At 39.5% G+C, this 22,768-nt stretch overlaps 1 protein-coding gene across 1 annotated transcript in view; it reads left to right on the top strand.

Moving 5' to 3' along the window:
- Nucleotides 1-22,768, top strand: part of LOC149318685 (1-phosphatidylinositol 4,5-bisphosphate phosphodiesterase epsilon-1-like) — a 206,843-nt gene that overhangs the window by 24,542 nt on the left and 159,533 nt on the right. The window contains exon 2 of the mRNA XM_089510269.1: nt 10,659-12,114. Within this exon, the coding sequence (XP_089366395.1) occupies nt 11,170-12,114 (945 nt within the window). The 5' untranslated portion in view covers nt 10,659-11,169. The remainder of the gene's footprint in view (nt 1-10,658; nt 12,115-22,768) is intronic.

The raw sequence follows: 22,768 nt of genomic DNA on the forward strand, positions 1-22,768 counted from the left end.
ACTATCACACTTGGTTATACCTTACTTCTAAAAATATAGCTTCTTTCCATTGTCTGACTTGAGATTAGAGATTCACCAGCTGGCATTCATCTGGCCTATATTTGGTTCTCACAGCCATTTACTTGCTACCGACATAATAATGTGAAGGGCTGGAGTGCTTGTCTAGATAGTTCTTGCTGAAGCATTAATAGCATACTCTGTGTGTGATTAAATTTTCATTGTATGCAACATTCTTGCAGTCAGAGTTGAACTGTACTTTGGACAGTTCTGAGAAACAAGACATGCATATTGTGTTCGAAATAGTTGATTAATAGCATTACATAAATGATTGTGACTCAGCTTAATAAGCTTTGTCTGAATCAGGAGACTTCTACTGACCCATGTGACCTTGTTGTTGTTGTGTGTCTTCAAATCGTTTCCAACTTATGGTGACCCTAGGGTGAACCTATCATGGAGTTTTCTGAGGCTGAGAGTGTGTGGCTTGTCAAAGGTCACCTAGTGGGTTTTCATGGCTGAGCAGGGATTCGAACCTTAGTGTTCAGAGTCATAGTTCAACAGTCAAGCTACTATGTCATGCTGCCTCCCTTGTGATAAAAGTAATGAAGCACATTTTAAATAACACTTTTAAGTGAATATACACCTTGAATGGGATTCTTATTTTATAGAAGTAAATAACATTAGACTGCATGACTGTCTACTCAGATGTAAGAGCCAGTGGGCCGTAATGCCAGGAAAGTGTGTATAAGATTACAATCTGCAGAAGGTATTTGTTACAGATCTCTGCTGAAAGGAATGACACCATGTATGTAATATCAGTGCAATGTTTAAATTATATAACGATGAAGTTTTAGTTTTCTCCAAAGTGTAGTATATTAGGAATGTGAGACATTACCTAGCATAGTAGTGGTTCTCTAGGGTTTCACAATCTTTCCCAGCAGAACCTGGAGATACTAAGAAAGCCTGAAACTTCTTGGATGTAAAACATGTACTCTCTTACTAAGGCGTGACCTTTAGCACAATAACTTCATTTTCATTGCTACAGTTAAGATTAAAAGAAGAAGGAACAGTAAAACTCAAATTATAGGGTTAAACATTTAGACTTGACAATAACATACATGCAGTTTAATGGAGTAAAATTTTTGTTTGCAAATCCAAAGTCTCTTTAAAGTGCTGTCAATTCATAAAATACATTCCTGTTGTAGACTTTTTAAAATCTTCATTACCAGGAGTGTCTGATTTCTGATGTTCCTGTTTGTCACATTCACTTCTGCCTAGGTTATTTCCTAGTATATGGAGAAAAACATTCCATCAAAGATGAGTAATCACCTATTTTTCCTTTGGCAAATTGGTCTGTCCTACTTATGGAATGCTGAGATTGCAGAAAATTACATAAAATATGAGGGGTTGGATCTAAAATCCAATAGGCCCAGGGACTTTTTTCATTCAATGTATTAATCCTGTCTTCATGAGAGATCTAAATCATTTTCTTTTTTTTAAAGTATTGAAATATTTTTCAATATGTTCAACCTATAATAACTTTTGTATAAAAGAAAAGTGGAAATAGCAAAACTAGAATATTTAGAAATGAAGTGAGGAATAGATATTCTAGAGCAGGGCTGGATAATCTCAAGATTATTTTTGTGGTCCTCAGTTCCTTCAGACTTCCAGACTATATCTAGCCATAAACAGGGGGTGGATTGCTTTTTCTGGAAGCATCCAAGAAAGGTAAAATGTATTGCAGAGGCTCCTTGCAGTATTCATTATTAAAAAGAACAACACATTTTTCAAAACCAAAAGAAGAATTCTGGCCATTTCCATTTTGTTGTTGTTGCTTTATTGGCAGTCCATATAGTTGCTACTGGCTGAAAACTGGCTCTGGGACCTGCCACTTGTAAAAACAATTAAAATCATCTAGTTCGAAGAGTATAAAATTAAGATAAAAATATAAAATTAAGATAGAAACATAAAACTAACATAAAAACATAAAATTAACACTTAAATTAAAATTTCTCGAGAGAAACAGCCAGGGAGTTTAGGAGGAACAACCAGAAAGCTTTTCCTGGAGGATTTAGCATGAGCTGTATGAGAGAATTATCTTACTTTGTCTGATGGTGGGGGTCAGCCCTGAGCTAAATGATTTTAAGAAAATCAATTTAATGATATTTAATTATATTTAAAGACAGGAGACTCAGAGGCTTACACACTCTCACGCATAGTTGTCTGAATGTTAGGAAGTCTTAGAATTTTGCTGTACCTGGAGTGTGTCCAGTTTAAAATGGGGCATAATAACAACTAGTTCTCTGTTGTAAATCATGTTCAGTTGATATTAAAGGGGTTATAAATTTGCTGAGGATAGATGTGTTGATGAAAATGTGTGGGATAGTAATACCCCTGAAAATCTGTGGAGAGAAATGCTAGGATGATTAAAGTTTTGCAGCACACAACAATTGGTATTCTCCATGAGAATCTCACTTTAGCACCCTTTTAGAAAACATCAAATAGATATAATGCAGATTGCTAGTGATCAATACATTATCATTACAATTCTTTCTCAGTGAATGAAGCAGAAGTCCCATGGGAATTCATGCCTGGGAAAAGAAAATTTTCAGGACAGAATTCAGAAGTGGATTATATGCAAAATCTTGCTGTACATCTACACTGTAGATATAATGCAATTTAACCCCCCTTTTAACTGAGATGGCTCCATCCTACAGGATCCTGAGATTTGTAGTTTTCTGAGGCACCAGCACCCTTTGGTAGAGAAGACTAAACTACAAATCCAGGATTCCATAGGATGTACGTCACTTAAAGTGGTGCCAAACTGTATTATTTCTACGGTGTAGAAATGCACCCTAGGGGGGAAAATCGCACCATTATGAAATGTCAATAAAAAAGCTAAATAAAACATTTTTAGTCCCATTAAAGCAGTCGTGCAAACAAATCCACAAAATTAACAGGCCTCAAATATCTAGGGTAGTCATATGTGGCACACTTTGAAAAGAAACAAAATTAGGTTGGATCCAAGTTTTTTGTTGTTGTTTTTTAACTTCATGGTGGGGGACTGATTCTCTGAAGAGAAACACATTTTCTATTGGCAGTACTTATTTCAGTAAACCTTTTATGAACACCAAGCCATAAGGTTTAAATGCTTCATTTTCAGTTTTACCCAAGTGGTTTCATGGTTTAATGTAATGGATCTTTCAAATGATTTCACAGCCTGAATGAGTCAGATATTGGAGTGGGCTTCTTCCCAGACATTAATGTAACTGGCAAAGCCAAAGTAAGCCCAGTTCTTGTTTGCTGACAAAATATTATTTGTGGAATTCTAAACAAGGTTGTCATTAATGCTACAATATTTGAAGTGATATCTAGTCTTTACCATATTAAAGCAAATCAAGTTTTCTTTGCATGTAAAACTCAAATATTCACTATCCTTTTACTGCATAACTAAAGTACTAGTTGACGAATCACTTTTGTTACAGTACTTCATTGCTTGCTCAAGAACAGGGTTTTTTTTCTTTAAAAATCTTTATTTTAGGGTGATCTTCTAAACTTAATCCTGCAGGAAGTTATGAAGTTATTTGACATTCTGCCATCAGTGAGGCACAGCAAAAGTTTATGCTTACTTAATGAATAAAAAAAAAAACCAGATATTCATGAAGGAGAAAGAGTGTTGTGTACAGGGAGAACATTGAAATCCACAAACACCTGGACAATTTCAACAGGGAACAAGAAACCTTGAAAATAAACAAAGTTTGGGTACCAGTTCTGAAAAACACCAAAAAAAAGACTCAGCAGTAGCGTCACTGACGGGGTGCGGACCGCACCGGGTGACACATCAGAAGGGGGGTGATACACCAGAAGATGGGGGTAACTCCTTGGGCCCATGCGAGTGCCACTCTGGACCTCAGCAGGTGGGCAGGGGGGGTCTCCACCCCATGTGGGCAGCTGTTTCCTTGACCATGCGGACATTTTTCCTGGCTTCTGTGGCCACTTCCCAGCCCATGCGACCACTTCTGTGAGCTTTTGGGGCTCTCTGGGCCTCAGTGAAAGGGTCTCTGGCCTGGGCAGGAAGCAGGCAGCTCTTTTCCCAGCTGCGCCACCATTTCTGCAAACTTTGGGTAGGTCTTTGGGCCTCGGGGCCCAGTGGGTGGCGGATGGCTTCTCTGACCCTCCTCATTGCTGCCTGGCTTTCCTCAGAAGCCAAGCCACGGGGATCAGGATCGGAGTGCACATGTGCGCTCTGGCCGGCTCCTTCCCACTGCCTGGCTTTCTGAAGGAGCTGGCTAGAGCATGCATGCACTCTGATCCCCTTCCCTGCAGCTTGGCTTTCCTTAGAGGAAAGGCAGGCAGCAGGATGGAGCTGGCTGGATCACATGCTCCTGCCCCCTCCGTACCGAGTGACTCCAAGGTTAGTTAGCCACTGAGACTTAGCACATGCAAATGAACATCACCCAGGGTCAGGAGGTTTCCTAGCAGACAATGGATCACTAATTAAATAGACACAAATCCTCCTCACACCCTGAGGCCTTGCCATTCACCAACAGACCAATACAGAGATTAACATGTAAATCACTTCCTCTCAACCAAACGTCATACGGTATATATTCCCTACACTCCTCCATGTCACCATTCTCTGAAGATGCCAGCCACAGATGCAAGCGAAATGTCAGGAATAAATTCTTCTAGAACATGGCCACATAGCCTGAAAAACCCACAAAAAACTACAAACCCCATGATAAGTTCACCTTAGGGTATCCATAAGTTGGGGACAAATGGAACACACACAACAATGGTAACAAATATCAAGATCTTCATACACACTATTCTGTTGCTCATTGGGTCCCATAGCACTCTGATCCATGGTGCAGTGACCCACACTGTTGGTGGTTGCGGAGATGTAGCTATGTCTGGTTGCATCCACATTGCAGAAATAATCTGGTTTGACACCACTTTAACTGCCATGATTCAGTGTTAAGGAATTCTGGGAACTGTAGTTGGTTGCGACACCAGAGCTCTGACAGAGAAGGTTAAATGACTCACAAAACTACAATTCCATAGCATTGAGCCATGGCAATTAAAGTGGTGTGAAACTAGATTATTTCTACAGTGTGGATGCAGCCTACATTCCCCTCCTAATACAAGTGTTGTACAGTGTTGCAATTCTCCTTTACATGATCATAAGTCAGCTTGTGATGACATAAATACCTGACAGAATGCCAACCTCTGTCTCTTATACTTGGATTGACAAAGAGTCACTGAGTGTGTGTGAATCTTTTTATCTGTGTTAGGATGTCTTTGTCACCTCCCAATTCTTTTTTATTAAATGACTACTGTTGAGATAATAATCAACTTTGTACTTGTTTCATTTCTGTTCCCTCATTCTGCTCCCACCTAAGTGCATATATAAATATCCACTGCCTACTCACATTCCATGCACCTGATGAAGTGAGCTTTGATCCATCAAACCATTTCTAGATTTCAGGCAAAGTGGTTTCACAAATGCCTTCCCCTTTGCAGGTAAGCGTAAACTAATTAGTTAAAAAGTGGTTAAGTGGCTGTGATTGACCACTAACCCATGTACATGGTCATAGTCAAAGTATGCAAAAACTAAAGGGATGTTTTTGGTAACTAGATAGCATGATGTGTAAGATACTTAGATTCATTATACTTCATAGGTTGGCTCCACAAAAGGTTAGTTGAACTTGGGATCTACTGAAATCAGTGGGATCTAAATTTAAATTATGCACATTCAATCCAGTGCGCTCAGATGCTTATGCACTGTTCTCCTTTTAGTATGTCACTTTTCAGTATGTACCCATACAAATGATACTTCTGCTCTATCAATAGACTGCTGATATTTAATCCTTTAGATTCTCTCTTCAAAAACTTTAGTCTAGAGTTTATGGTCTACTATTCCACTACAACATGCGCCAGCTGCAAGCTTTCTCCCCACTCCAATTCTATTTTAGGGACTAGAGTTTCTTCCTGCTCCAGCTCTTTATATCTCTGATAAATGTCGAGGATATTAACACCTTACAGAAAGGATCCATGGATAGTATAGCATTTAGAAGCAACCCTATTTGTGCATGTATACTTGGATTTATCCTATTGATGCATGTTTACTTGGTTCATGACGTTCACACCCATATAAGGATTTTTAAAAATAAGTTATATTTGTATTTTTTTAAGTTCAGTAATGCTCCAGCAAATATTTTTGAAAATACTTCCATTGTAAATGGTAACATTTTGTGAATGTAAATACTGACAATTCCCAGGATGCTTCATTTTCCAATTGTTTCTGTCGTTTCACCTCTGAACTAATGTGATTTGTGCAGAATCTGTTTCCTCTTCATTTTAACCTACAGTTCTGAAGTAGGAAAGATATTTACTCATTTCTGATACATTAAAATGAAGCCTTGTGGTACTTTCTACTAAATTAAGGGTAGGTTAAAAAACACCCCATGCCTTATAGATTGTATCTCATTTGTTTCCCATGAATAGCTAGCTATTGTGTTATTAAATCTAGGCATATCCAAATTATATCATCTGAATGTATCATTATAAAATCATGGGGTTTGATCCATTCTAAAGTCGGGGCAGTGATCCCATGTGAAGAATTCTGAATAGGATATAAGGTGCTGGTCCATTACACATACACATAACCTGGTTGTTCAGTACATATATTAAAATGAGGCTTTTGTATTATTTTCTACTAAAATAGCGGTAGTGTTATGAAAGCAACCTTTGGCTTATAGATTGCATCTTGTTTGTTTCCTATGAATTTGTTTCCTCTTCATTTTACTCTGCAGTTGTGAAGTAGGTAGCATGCTTACTCATTTCTGATACAGCAGAATGAGACTTGGGGAATGAGCAGTCTTGCAGTTTGCATTTCTCCTCCAGCTGAGGTGAATGTAGGCTGAATTCTTCACAATGTCTTGGTGTGAATACACAGTCTGTAGGAGAAGAGAAGAAGTGGATTTTATTGTGCCCTGTGCCCTCTTTTGTATTTGGATATTGTAATGAAAATACTTGCATTGTAAATAGTAACATTTTTTTACTATAAATACTTGCAATTGCCAGAATTCTTTATTTTTGGAGTAGATTGAGCCCAGTGGATCCATTTCGGGGAGGGGGGGGGGCAGCAAATTTACTCTTGCTTTTATCACTCCAACAGCTAATCTGAATTAGTACTGGATCCAGAAGTTGGGCACTGCAGAGCTCTTATTTAACTTAGAACAGGTGTAGTAGCAGGTATAGTAAGATAAATAATAACCATGCTGCCCCACAATGGCAAATCCAGTAGCTCCCTTTGCCAGGATAATGACTGACTATCAGATATAATGCAAAAACAGAATGTGGATATTCCTGCGGCAAGTACATAGTGGAAGTAAATCTCATTTTTGCACATCCACACCCATACAGAAATAATTGTTAGAAATTATGATATGCATTGGCTTTTCCATTACTATATGCCTTTTTGGTGTTAGCTATAATTGCAATAGTTAAACTGTTTATAGAAGTCTTTCAAATAATTCTCCAGCATTTTAAGATTATAAAATGTATTTGCTTCTGATAGTGCAATCCTATATCTTTTAAGTAATTCCCTTTGAGTTCAACGGGACATATTAAGGATTCATAGGAGTGGGTTCTTTTTAGGCCTTGCAGAGGCCACAGCATTTGTCTGCTGTGGCTTCCAGCTGGGGGAGAAAGGGTCGGCCTCTGGCCCCCCTTTCTCTCAGTCTGTACAGCCCTTCAGTCTTTGTGTTCTGAGAACTATAATCAGTATGCAAAGGCAACCTGTAGCACCTTTGAGACTAAGATCTAAAACACACACTGCAGAAATAATGCAGTTTGACATTGCTTTAACTGCCCTGACTCAGTCCTGGAAATTGTAGTTTGTTGTGGCACCAGAGCTTTCTGACAGAGATGGCTAAATAGCTCACAAAACTACAAATCCCAGAATTCCCTAGCATTGCATCAGGGCATCTAAAATGGTGTCGAGATGGATTATTTCTGCAGTGGGTTTTGGCACTAACTCGAAAGTACAGTGGTACCCCGGGTTACGAAATTAATTCGTTCCGCCGCCGCTTTCGTAACCCGGAAACTTTCGCTAGCCGAAATGCCCATAGGCGCTAATAGCGAAAGCCGCGATTCCGTGTGAAATCGCGCCGAAAAGCAACAAATTTTTTTTCGTAACCCGAAATAACCTTCGTAACCCGGAAAAATGTTTTTAAATGGATTTTTTTCGTAACCCGGAAATTTCGTAAGGCGGCGCATTCGTATCCCGGGGTACCACTGTAGCTAAAGGTGCTACAAGATCCCTTTGCATTTTGATTTTATAGACTAACACAGCAATGTCTTTGAATTAGAGCCATAATATTTTTGCATGCCATTAGGATTCTTCTGCTCATAGTGGCTAAGATTATGTGTGAAGTCTACAGAAAATCATACCACATTCCTCTAATTGCTTACCTCTATTCTGAGTAAAACTAATTTAGATTTTGCTTGGGTCATTGTTTTACCTCTAATAAAATCATCATCATCATCATCATCATCATCATCATCATCATCCCATCACTGCCAGCAAATAGATTAATTTTCAAAAGCCCCAGTGTTATCTTGCACATAGAAAGCTAATTTGATTACTATAATCAGATTTAGCCATGAATGTATGAATGGGATAGGAGTTAAAATCAATAGAATTGCTGTTTGGGATAGACATTGTCTATTTAATTATGTATCCTGGATCGCAATTCCCAGAAACCCTAGTGAATAAGGGATTCTAAGACGGGTAAACCAGCACTATCTGGGACCCAGGCATGGATGGCAATCAAGCAGTCCTCTAGATGCTGTTGGACTGCAGTTTCCAACAGCCCTACTTAGCATGGTGAAGAATGCTGGGAGTTGCAATGCAACAACATCTGAAAGGCTACCAGAAGTCAAAATCTCTCCTAATAGGAACAGATTTTTTTCTTCTTTATCTAAAAAAATATTTTAGCTCACTGTTACGAGGAAACCCGAACTTGGACCTCTCTCAGAGTCTCTCCACTAACCTAAGTGTTTCTGCTATTAGATGTTTTTACTATCAATTGGTCTTTAATATTCTTGGTAGCGTGTATGATGTTATCAATAAAAATACTTCAGGACACTTTTTGCTGAATATAAAGAAAAGATTTTTATTTACCATATATACTTGACTATAAGTCGGCCTCATGTATAAATTGAGGGTGGGTTTTGGGGCCAAAATTATGGATTTTGATAAGACCAGTGGATAAGTCTAGGGTAAAACCTAGGGGCATGTGACAAAGGATCTAAAGGATGAAGTGAAGAAAACAATGCCAAACAACTTAAATTTTCAGCAGGCACAACTGCTTGTCCTCATCCTAAAGGCTGGATGGATGAGAGAATAGAGGAATCAATGCTGGAATCAATGCTTCCAGGGCAGATTATGTTTTTCCTTTTTAAATAAGAGTTAAAATACAGTACTTACATTGACCCATGGATAAGTCGACTCAAGTTTTTGGGGTCAATTTTTTGACTAAAATTTCTAGACTTATACATGAGTATATAAAGTACATTCAAAGCTCATTACTGTATCTTTCTTAGAGGATGTTACTAAAGCTTGTGTTACAGTAAATGAATTACTTCAGTAGTTAGAAATTTTATTACTTCATATCACTTTACTCTTTGTATGTTTCTTTCTTTTCTTTTATTTATGGTATTTATACCCTGCCCTTCAGCCTTAAAGGCTATCAGAGCGGCTTACAATTATTATTTTTAATTAGACGGTTCCCTGCCCTCAGGCTTATAATCTAAAAGACACAAAACAAAAGGAGAAGGGAATGGTGGTAGGAAAGGGGATGAGGTCCAGTGGTTCTTCTCTCCCTCAGAGGCCTGGACCAAGGCAGGTGGACTGGAGGGAGGGCTCTTCTTCTTCAGGCTGGCCCTGATGGAGCTGGGCCTGCCTGGTCAACTCCCTCGCAGGCCAGAGGATGGCAGTTACGGTGGGAGGAGTCTCTTCTTCCAGGCTAGCCCTGATGGAGCTGGGCCTGGCTGTTCACTCCCTCGCAGGCTGGAAGATGACAGTTATGGAGGGAGGAGTGTTCCAATCCTTAGGACTGGAATGTGGCTTTGGTGTGGCTTTGGGACTCTTAGGACACATGCATCATTTAAACAGCATACCTCCAAAGTGACCCAAAGCAGTTTTATTTTGGCCTGTCTGTTCGGACTCTAAATTCCAGTCAGATTGAACGCTTAAAACCTAACTGCTCCTTCTGGCAGTTTTAAAACAACCTCTGGCCTCAACAAGTACTGACATTCTCACTGCTGGCTACACCTCCTTTTATAGCCTTACTCCCATTGATTACCCAGAACGTCCTGTCCTGCTTGTGTTTCTCCACACCCACCTTGAAGACCAGAACTTTTTCAGACAGTGTACAAGATATATATTTTAAAAAAATCCAAACACAATAGCTACAAAATACAATAAAATCACATGCAGTTATAAATTTATGAAGTTTATTAAGCATACAAGAATACCTTTTAAACTGTGCTTCATGTTATTAACTGTTGGTTAAGATATTTCTTACTGTTTTTTTTTATGAATATGATATATGTGCCATTGTGTTAAATATGGTTTGTCTTTTGTCTTGCAGGTAACTAACTAACTGGAAGTGGGATGACTTCAGGAGCAATTGCCTTTTACAGTACGTTTTCTACACACTTTAACAAGAGACAAGGCAAAGTACTATGAAGGAAACGATTCCCTGTAGGGAAAAATATACCTGAATGTTGTTATTTCAAACAAATATTCTATAAGGGTTAATATTTTGTGACAGCGTACTCCTGAGTGAGTTTTTGAGATTGTCAATAATACAGCTGTGTTATATGCTGTGTATAGAGTTGTTTTTCTAGTGTTTTTGACAAAAACACAGAAATATCAGACATTTGTGTGTCAGAATCATCTCTGGAAAAAAACAGCATTATCTGCACTGAGCCTTTGTTGGTCCTGCTTGTCCACCAGAAGGGAAATTGAGATAAAGCACAATAGATGTCAGTTATGAAAACATGAAGAAATTAGATGCACACAACTCTTGATTACAAAATGAAGAAAAGCACCTCTAGAGAGCACTGTTCATTATTTTTACTGTAACGTATGAGAAAGAAATGACTGATCGTAAAAAGCCCTGGAATAGAGGCACATGTATCCCTGCTTCTTTGGAATTTCTTAACATAAATTATGATATTTTGCAGAAGAGTTACAAGACCAACACTATACATAACCACTTATATAAATCATGTGATACTTTTTCAAAGAAAGACAAATGTTTAGAAACTGGAATTCCTTCACTGGAAAGAGCCATGTATGCTGAAATTAAATTAAAAATGGATGGATCTCAAGTTGAATTGAAGCCATTGGGAAGCCAGTCCTCAGTAAATAAAAATGAACCTGACAGTGCTGATTTAAATTATGTTACAGAAAGAAACAATATCTCAAAAAGTCTGTGTACTTTGCACAACAGATTTGTTTGGAATGATTGCCTCCAGCCAGAAAAGACTTATATTAATTGCACCGATGATTCCACAGCCTGCACTTGTAACTTAATGGAACTACCAGTTTCCTGTGGGGATAAAACTGGACAACAGTTATGTGATGCCTATGACACTTCAGTGGATAACTGTTTGCATTTAGAAACAGCAACCCAAAAACTCAGTGTGTCATGTTCTGATCACAGTTTCTCAAATGTTAATTTTCTCGGGAAAATGCCTTCAAAGCCTATTCTGAGCCATTTTGAAAACTACAGTGAAAATTATGGAGAAGAGTCAGAGGAAGATTTTTCTCGAAGTAAGAAGGAACGCTCCACCTTATTAATCAGACGATTTTGCAAGAATGATAAGAAAGTTAAGAAATCAGTCTATGCTGGGACAAGAGCAATTGTCAGGACTTTACCATCGGGTCATATAGGAACTGTTGCTTGGAACTCTGTTGATTGGTGGAGAACCCGCAATGAGTTAAGGCACTGCAGGGTTACATCAGAACAGCTGATAACATTTCAAATTTCAAGAAGCCAGGCATTACGTTCTTACCTTCTGCAGTCTATATGGCATGGGGTAAGTGTTTTTCTATTAACTTTCTTAACACTTCCAGCTTTTTGAATGTATTAGTTGAGTCCGGAACTCAGAATGTATTCTTTTTAAAAGATACGTTCAGGCTGCATCTCATGTATGTTTATCTAACAGAAAACTCTACTGATTACAGAGAGACTTAGTTTTAAGCCACCATGCATTGGGCTACACTGCTGTTGATCTAATTTATGTTTAAATGGTGTCTGTTTTTTTATGCAAACAAAACCAAAAAATTGGTTCTCTCAACCAGTTATTTTAAAACAAAGGCAAGATCTTTACTACATCACGTTTTGCCCTTACACTTTCCCCAATGCCTTAAAATATTATTAAAAAGTTATGGGCTCTTTGTTTGTTTGTTTTGTTGTTGTTGTTGTTGTTTTATCATGGGAAGGGTAGTGTATTGCTTGGCTCACTTGTGAGAGTGAAAACATTTACTTCTAACTTCTTGAGATAGAGCAGAAACAATCTGTAAGGGACTGATTTGTGAAGATCCTGCTTTGAGACAAAGTCTGGGATTAATAACTCTGATTGATTCCAGTTGTTGATTCTGTGAAGGAAAAGTACAGTGGGCCCTCGGCAGACACCAAAATCCACAGATGCTCAAGTCCTATAGTACCGCCCCTCTGAAGCCAGTCTTGCCGCTCTCACCATGGTAGGTGGTAGGGGGCTATCTTTCCTTCCTCCTCTTCCCTGCCTCTTCCTCCTCCTCTCCTCTTCCCCCTCCCATTGCCGCTGCCGCAGCTCTTCCTCCCTTTCCTCCTCCTTTTCCTTCCTCCTCTTCCTCTTATTCTGCCTCTTCCTCCTTTCCCCTCCTTCTCTTACCCCCTCCCATCATTGCTGCCACCACTCTTCCTCCTCCTTTTCCTACCTCTTCCTCCTCTTCACCTGCTCTCCATCTCCACTCTCCCTTTTTCTTCCTCCTCCTCCTCTTCTCCACCTCCTCCTCCTGTTATCCCTCTATCACCGTTGCTGCCACTCATCCTGCTTTTCCTTCTTCTTCCTCCTCTTCCTCCTCTGCCGCTGCTCAAATCCACAGATAGCAAGTCTTCTGATTCAAGGAAGGGGCTCAGTTTGCATATCAGCCAAAACTGATAACAGGCACTCCTGACCGTTCATCTGTCTGAGCTGACATTTGGAGGGATGGATGCAGGAGCATTCTCAAACTGTGAATACACTCTTTCAGTGGGAATGTGACCCCATCCAGTGTAACTAGTTGACATACCTCCAGACCCAGATTAGGAGTCTTGATAGTGAGCACTTCTGTCTTGTCTGGATTCACTTTCAATTTGTTTTCCTTCATCCTACCCATTATCTTTTCCAACCATTTATTCAGAGGAGACACAATATCCTCAACTGAGGCTGTTTCTGAAGGCATGGACAAGTATACTTGGGTATCGTCAACATACTGATGTAAACAGCTGATCAAGTATTGTCACTACTTCTTAAAAACTTTGTATATGAGAACTGTACTTGTCTGGAAAAATCTATATTTTGATCATTTGGTCTAAGCGCTATGACATTTCTGAGCATGGATTGGTAACATCCAGCCTTCTACAGGTTGTTGTACTACATGTTGCAGCATTCCATTGGCTATCCTAGGTATTCCAGATGTATTAATGGGAATTGCATTCCAAAAACATCTGAAGGGTCACACTTTGTTCATCCCTGAAATAGAGAGCTGAGAGAAAGGAAGAGAATGGAAATTGTTGACTGAGTGGCTAGAACTTACTGAACACTTGCTTTTCATATAGTTATAGCTCTTGTGTAGATTTTTTTGTGGTTGTCACTCTGACATTTGTTTCATCCTTTACAGCAGTGGTCCTCACACCACTTTGGCCTATCATCTCCTTTTCTCTTTGGCAACAATACTAGCCTTGTCCCAGTCTTGCGGTAAAGACTGGCACAGGCGAGAGGATTCTTGGTCAGTGTTCGGCTGGCTGCTTGGTTACTGCTCCCTGTGCACCCAGTCATCAGTGTGGGCAGTGTAGGCAGGAGGCCTCCCAGTTGTTGCTCAGCCAGCTGCTTGGTTGCTGCTCCCAAGGTGACTTCTCTCAGTCTGTCTGATGAAAGTAAGCAAGAGTCGCAGTGCAGCTTCAGTATGCAATAGTGCAGTCAGTCTGTCCCAAAATGGTGCCACTTCAAGCCACAGAAGCAGTGCCCTGCATTCAAGCCTCATGAGAGCTTCTCAACCGCCACTACTAGCAAGAGATACAGATAAGAGGGTGAGCTCACAAGGGCAGGGGAAGAGCAGGAGACACCATCACATGAAGTGATCAGCAAGGCTTTGCAATGCTTTTACGGGACCCTGAAAAGAAGTATCATGTAATCCTTAGCGCCACCATGGCCCTAAAAGTTGCTGATTCCTCTTGCATGCCAATACTTTAACTGAAGGCCCCCTTGCCATCCCCTTTCCTCCTCACTGCCCTCCTGGATCTTTCAGAGGGGATGTACCTCCCACTTTGGGAATCACTACTTTACAGGAACTACTGAACTTAATGTGTTAGGGAGTCCTAAGGTAGCTCTTCCCAAACTATTGCATTTTAGGTGTGTTGGTGTGAATTGTTCATAAATTCCTAGTCTGATGGGCACTAATTCAGGGAGGTTGCTCAAAGCCCTTAGAAAGATAGTTTTTTGTGTTTTTTTCAAGCTATGTGCCGCGTTCTAGAAGAATTTATTCCTGATGTTTTGCCTGCATTTATGGTTGGCATCTTCACAGAATGGTGGCCTCTATGCCACCATTCTCTGAAGATGCGAGCCACAGATGCAAGCAAAACATCAGGAATAAATTCTTCTAAAACATGGCCACATATTCTGAAAAACCCATAACCTCCCGCCCCCCCAAAAAACCCCACCTCAAACTATGGATGCTGGCCATGAAAGCCTTCAACTTCACATTGGACAACCCTCAGAAACAATCCATTTTGTGGTTTAACTCATTTAGATTTCTTTTCCAGTCTATTTCAAGACAAATGCAATATGTCTCAATTCACTTTTTTATTCACTTCAATTTTTTTTCCATTTCACCCAACTGGGTGTCTCCTTGTCCTTAGAAAAGTTACTTTTGGGTTCCCTTCACCCTTCATTATTGGCCATGTTTGCTGACATTCGTGTCCAAAATATCTGGATGGTTACAGTGTGTGAATGTTGGGTTTTCTTTAGTAGAAGTGAGTGATTGGCTAGATTGTTGTGAGAGCTCTCATCTTTTCTCTTCTTTCCACTTCTTTATGTGCATATCAGTTAGACTGCATTCATTATTTCTGGAGATCATCCAAGCAACACTCATGGCTGCTGGGAAGTGGCAAGGATCCTTTGTTTGAGGAGAGCTATGAAGGGATATTTTCCATCCCAAGAGTTTGTGAGAGAATGGAGCCACTATCAGAGGAGAAAATCATAAGGAATCTTCTCTTCTAAACTTTGTTATTGAGTCAGTGTGCTATCAAAGACTTTTGTTTATCCTTCCTTCAGGGATGATCACCAAGAAAGAATCTGCCTGTGACTGTAAGAAGAGTGAAGGGAAATAAAATATAATTTTCCTCTATTAGTGGAATTGTATCATTGCTATGATAATTGCAAAGATGTATATGGATACTTTCTCTTTAGGAAAAAAGGGGGGAAGAGAAAAAATCCACCACAGCATCTAAAACAAAAGTACTGGATCTCATTTTTATGTGTGTAGATCATCTTTCTTCCAGTACTCAGGCCTTTCTTGCTTATGTTTCCATTGTGTCTGTGGTAAGGTTACACATCTTGGCTGATATTTTACACCAGCTACCTAGCTAAGTGTGTGCAATAAGTACAGTGGGCCTTACACATTTGCTGGGGTTAAGGGTTCAGGACCACCATGAGAGTGGAAAAAATGCAAATAAAATAAACACAGTGCGCCCTCGTCATATACAGCCGCACAGGGCAGTGTGTCCCATTCACTTGAATGTGGCGCATGCACGCCGCCTGCCGCCATGCCGCTGCACTGCCGCTGTGTGCACGAGCATGGGGCTCAAGCATACATGTTTTTCGGCTTACGTGGGGGTGTCCAGAACGGTTCCCCCAAATAAGCCAAGGGCCCACTGCACTTTTTTAAACTTGAGATAACACTTCTTTAGGTCCTCCAATGCAACTCTGTGGTCAACATGTGCCAGATCTTGCCTGGAGAGGTGTTTCCTCTAGGAATCTTTTGTTCCTCCCGTGTGACTTTATGGTTAACTTCCGGCAGTGACTAAAAGGATCTAGAGATCTATAGAGAGAACATGTTAATCATATCTGTGAATAATCAAATCTGCAAAATCAAAGCTGCAAATGTGGAGGGCTGACAATAATGTGTCCTGGTTAAATACGTAAGGCCCCCCTCATCTTAACAGCCAGCAGCTGCGTCTGTTAAAGGAGATCTGTTCAGCTTCTAATCAGGGCACAAGGAAGATGACATTTCTGGTGCCCTCTCACTAGTGAGTGAGGCTGTGACAATCAGAAGCAGTCACAATTCCTTGTCATAGCCTCACTCACTGGTGGGAGGGAGCTGGAAATGTCTTCGTCTTTGCATCCCAATTGGCTGTTGAATAGGCCTCATTTGTCTGTTGCAGCTGCTGGCTGTTAAGGTAGGCTGGAGGGGCATGTATGTAGACTTACAGTAAGAATGTGTATCTTCATGAATATGAAACAGATATACACTCATCCCTCCACATTTGCGGCTTTGACTTTTGTGAATTTGATTATTCACCGATTTTATTAATATTTTATCTCTAGGAATATCCAGATCCTCCGGCACAACTCTATGGTCAACTTTAACCAAAAATCACACTGAAGAACCTAGAGAGAACATTTCACTAGGCATTTGTAACTTCTCCAGTTCAATTCTGTGGTCGCTGTCTGGCATATGTTGACTACACAGTTGCACTGGAGGAGCTAGAGATTCCTAGAGAGGTGTTCTCTCACGTAAAAACATAGTATTTTTGTTATTTGCAGCTTTTCCACATTCCACATGTGCCCCTAACCCCAGCGAATGTGGAGAGACAAGTGTATTTCTATAGCTCTAGGTTACTAATCCATAGCTGCAGTACAGAATGCTAGCCCTTGTTTGTCTTTCACATTTCTTGATTGTCTTTCATTAATGTTGGTGTTGCTGTGTATATGTATGTATATAAAATCTGTATTATGCCTTTATTACACACTTGTCCACATGCCTCTATCTTTCTGTCTTCTGTCAAATAAGAGATGGCAACAGTAGCTGGACTGTTGTACTATGACATACAAGTGTACACGTGTGTGTATCCATCCCACTTAGATTTGAGGAACACTGCATGAGAGATAGTGAGAATTTAGGATCCCTGGGTTCTTGTGAAGATAAAGTGATGATGGTGGGATAGGTCCATGCAAATCCATGCAAGCCTCTTGAAGGAAAGGTGGGATAAAATATAATAAGTGAATATTAGTTCTGGATGCCTCCTAGCTGTTGTTGTGTGTTGGAAAATAACAGACATGAACTATATAATTATAGTGGACTTCATTGAGATTTTAAATTTGTGTGTGCCAGGAATTTACATTTTGACTTATACCACATTGCTATCTCCATTGTGGCCTAACCCACTAAATGCGACATGTGACTGTTGTTTAAGAAGTGCTGAACTGGGAAAACTATAGAGGAAATATAGTTGCCTTATTTCTTTTCCAGCCATTGTAATAACAGGGTGTGTGGCAGGTGTAACTTGCTCAGAGCTTGGAAGTATTATTACTTGCATCAAAGTCACTTCTGCAGGCTAATAAAGTCATACCAGTTACATAGCATAAGGTAATACAGTGACCATGAAGGTGTCAGGTTGTTGTTGTTTCACAAAACAAAAGTACTTGGAAACTCAGAGCAACAGTGAAGCCTAACTGCTGATCAAATCAGAATGAAAGCTAAAGCAAAGCAATACCCTTATTACTGTAGGAAGTAATGTTGGCAGCCGGTGACAGTTTCTGCACTGAGTAGAGTGTCCTTTTTCAGCCATGCACACATTCAAAGGGCATGGTTCCTTTTTGTTCACTGCCATAACAGTAGTGCTTGTCATGTTCTCTGTCTGTGGAGATTCCAGCAGTCTTTGTAGGCTTGCTGAATATTGGTAGTTGGGTAGTTGCTCCTAATTTTACTTCCTGTGGATATCTGTCTTTCTACACTATGCCACACTGTGTGTGTATGTGCCTTCAAGTCTCATATTGACATATGGTGACCCCATGAATTTCACAGGGTTTTCTTAGATAGGGAATACTCAGAGGTATGCCAGTTCCTTCTTCTGAAATATAGCCTACAGAACCTGGTATTCGTTGGTGGTCAACCATCCAAGTACTAACAAGGGCTGACCCTGCTAAGCTTTCAAGATCAGACAATTTGCTGCCTTTGGAGTATTTTAGGCTTGCCATGCTACATTAACCTTTCAAATAGTGCAAACCACTTTTTTGTGTGGTATTAGTGGTTGTGTGCATGAAGATGGGACCAAAATCTATATTGAGCATGTGATGTTAGTCAAGTGCTGTTCTTTGGATTGTAATCATTATATCCTGTCAATGTATTAACTAAGGCTCTTGAAAATATCTTAAGTTCATTTTGCTCCCTAAATGATAAAAATCAAATACCAGCCTTTCTGTATAATGCTTGTGCATCTCACTGGGGAGTGCAGTGGCCATTGACAAACAACTGTGAAAACGTTTGTTAAGTTTTATTCTATTCCGAGTATAGTCCACAGACTAACTACCTTGGTTAATACTACAGTACAGTAGTTGGTCTTTTGACTGCCAGTGTTTGAGGCAAGAGAGATACATAGTATGACTAGTAGTTATAGTAACAGGAATTCCTGGCAGTTTGCATTCTGGAATTGGGGACTGGAATTGGGGACTACTTCTTAACTCTTCCCAGTAAGAACTGTAAAAACAGTTCTTATTATCTGCAAAATTAAAGTGTAGAAAACTTAGTGTGAATGGTGAATGTGAACGAGTATCAAATCTACACGTTCCCCTCTCCTTGGGTTACTGGGCTTAACATTTCCAGTGGAACTACTGTGACATCCTTTGCTCAGATCGTCATTGCAAGTAGAGGGGAAAAAATCTTCCTCAGCCATGAGACCCACTGGGTGATTTTGGGCAAGTTATAGTCTCTCAACCTCTGAAGAAACTAGCCAAGAAAAACTCATGATAGGTTCACCTTAGCATCACCATAAGTTGGAAATGACTTCAAAGCACAAAACAACAAAGGTTTTCCACTAGAGATGATATCCTGCAGAATCTAGGCAGGATAATATTTATTTGTGCATTTCTGGGTGGAAGGCTGGCCCTCTAAATTTTGTTGCCTAAGGACAAGATGGCACCCCACTTGACATAAGGGAGCCAGCTTCAGCACTGCAACCAGCAGGCTAGTTTAGTTGCTGGGCAGGCTCATGAAGCATACATTTTCACCCTCCAAAAGAGTGGTTGGATCCAGGATTTCAGGAGGAATGGACCATCACTGCCTTTTACCATATGCTACCTGAGGAGGTTGCTTCACTCTGTATAAAGGGCCAGTCTGTCTGGGTGCAGCTGTAATGAAAATGCTTTGAGAGCAAGACTGTTCTCAATATCTGCAGTAGAATCTTAGGTGTTAAGTAACAGGCCTCAGATATTTTGATATTATTACGTAATTTTAGGAGTTTACACTGATGAACTGCAGATGACTCAGATAACAAGGGTCTAGCATATGCCAGTTTATAGCATACGGTGTACCTCATGACGGTATATCCAATATCTTAATGGTAACTATGTGGGTGAAATTAAAAACTCTTAAACACTTGAATGGCTCTTTCGGTAAAATGATCATACACAAGAACAACTTGTCACCTGTGGGTGAACATTTATATTAATATTCTGTACAGCAGAACCTTAAAAGAAATATGCCAGGGATTAATTAATGTATCACTTTGTACTGTAAAGAATATTCTGAAGAGAGGTTTTTGATTTTGGGATAATGACTACCTTTGTCAACACCCTGCCCCTCCAAGACAACTAAATGCGTAGTTATATGGTGTGGATTGAAAAGGTGATTTCTAGTATAATCCCTTCAGTGTAGCAACTGTTTATTTATAATTACAGTGAATCCTTGTTATACGCTGGGGTTTGGTTCCAAGATCCCCCGTGTATAACAAAATCCGTGTATGCTCAAGTCCCATTAAATATAATGACACAGCAAAATGGTGCCCCTAATAAAAAATGGAACATCAAGGTAAATTTATACTTTTTTGGAACATTTTCAAACCGTGTATGCTTAAATCCGTGTATAAAAAATCCGTGTATAAGAAGGGCCGACTGTATATGTGATCTGTGTCATAACTTGTTTGTCAGCCTCATTATAAATAGAATTGTCTCTATTTTATCTGCTTTACTGCCTGTTCTTCATTTTACTGTGCAGATTCAGGGATCCATGGCACAGGCTTTGCCTGAGCCTGGTAGCTTGCTCAAGGGCAGAAAGGACTGGGATCTTGTCTTTTATAGCATAATTTTGAAATGGAGTCTGATCCTTTCCAAAGCTCAGTGCTGTTAGACAAACCTCCAATTCTTCCTAGCATTGCACTTTGAAGAACTGGAGCTTGTCTCTGTCATCCTCACTTTACTTGTGCAGAAGACAGAGAGGCATTTGCTAAAATGTTCGAATTTTTGGATCCAATGCCATGTGACATTTTTGGAGGGATGTTAAGTCTGATATCAGTATTTCTTGGATATTCATAATTGCATTATGAGATATGATGGAAATCGATTATAGCATATTTATATCAATGTCGAGGGGTGGGTCCAATGAGTGCAGCAGTATATGAAGGAAACTTTTGAATAAAGGATATGTTTCCTTTTTAGATATGTACAGGTGTAAAATTTATGGAAATTGTGAAGCTGTGGGACAAAATATGTTAGTGCTCTTTACAAAAGCCAACAGGTGACTTGAAGGCACACACACAGAGAGATTGAAAGTCACGTAGTTGATTTAGAAATATAAAGTGCGTTATGTCTAATTTGGTTTGGCATAAAATTATTATATTGGTATATTGAAAGTATAATTGATTCAGAAAATATTACAAATTGAATTTACTTTTAAAAATGTTTTGTATAAATGGAGCTACAAGATCCTGAAGTTCCCCCATGATAAATACCCTTCTGAAGGACCTATTGAGGGTTGGTGAAACATATGTATGTTTTGCCTCTGGGAACATTATTTTGAAGGAAAGGCCTACTCTCCCTGTACTTTGGTTGAACTGTGAATTTGACTTTCACAGCTGCTATTTCATGTAAACAAAAGAACTAAGAGGATATCCATGGACCTACCCATGAACATTTAATCTGACTCTGAAAATCAAGTCAGGAGATTTTTTTGGGTAGTAATTATACAATTACTATATTTTTTCCTGTTGCACAATATGTAGCCTATAGGTAGTCTATAAAGTTTCTACTGAGGGATCACAAAATGTGAACTGTGCAGAGTTTGAATATATAGTCGAGGGGTTCCAAACCTTTTTGTACTTATTTCTGTGGTGCAGCCCCTAAGAGGCCTACCCTATGCCTTACAAATTAATGGTGTTTAGCAGTATATATAAGAATATATTCATATTATTTAGTTTCATTCAATTTTTAACCAGTTTATCCACCACTGATTCGGATTTTCCAAGGAAAAATCGAATACATGGAGATCAGATACGAATTCCATTGGGAACAAAATCGGGGCAGTGAGGATCGAACACGCGCTCAAATGGGAACGATGCACCCCTAATTCGATTCTTGATCCACGTTATAAGCCAGTGGGAATGGGGCCCTGGTCTGTCTTGCTCCCTCTTCAGCAGTTTTTAAAGGCAGCCATGCAAAGTCTAAAGATGAGAATAATATCACATCTAGTAGAATTCAGTTGCTTTAAGCTCAGTTTGCACAGAGGTTGGTTTGTGCTGATTGTGAGACTTATACTACAAAATTTAGCAGGGGAAGCAAACTTTCAGTGGAAGTTTTAAAAGAAGATCTGTGTTACAGACTTTCATACAGACAATTTTGCAAATATCAATTTTTTTACATTCATCTACTTCTATTTGTGGTCATTTAATGGGAAATTAATGGTTATATCAAAGGCAAATTAATAAAGAAGGGATATAAAAAGAGACCTGAGGGCAAATCAGTTGTGAAAATCTATAAAATCAGAAGGTTGGATCCAAAGGTGCATCCACATTGCAAATGCAGTTTGACACCACTTTAAGTGATGTAGCTCCATCCTATGGAATTCTGGGATTTGTAGTTTTACAAGGTCTTTAGGCTTCTCTGCCAAAGACTGCTTGTGCCTCACAAAACTACAAATCCCCGGATTCTATAGGATGGAGCCATGACAGTTAAATAATGGCAAAGCATTATTGCTACAGTGCAGATGCACCCTCTTATTAGAATAGACTTATTGATGTAAATGGAAATTGTTAATTATGACTCATTTCTGTCACATTAGTCTAAGGGCTCTGTTCTAAGTATGACTAAGTTTGGATCCAATCCAGTTCATCTGTTTGTGTGTTAACATTATATATAAAGCTTGGTTGTTGTTGTTTAAACTAAGTGGTTTTGGAGTATGATTTTCAGTGCTCTGTATAGATGCAGCTTAACTGTAATGTGTTTACCATCCATAGCT

The sequence above is a fragment of the Sceloporus occidentalis genome, unplaced genomic scaffold, assembly GCF_023333645.1.
Source record: "Sceloporus occidentalis isolate IW3139 unplaced genomic scaffold, rSceOcc1.0.p SCAF_2, whole genome shotgun sequence".
Taxonomy (NCBI): domain Eukaryota; kingdom Metazoa; phylum Chordata; class Lepidosauria; order Squamata; family Phrynosomatidae; genus Sceloporus; species Sceloporus occidentalis.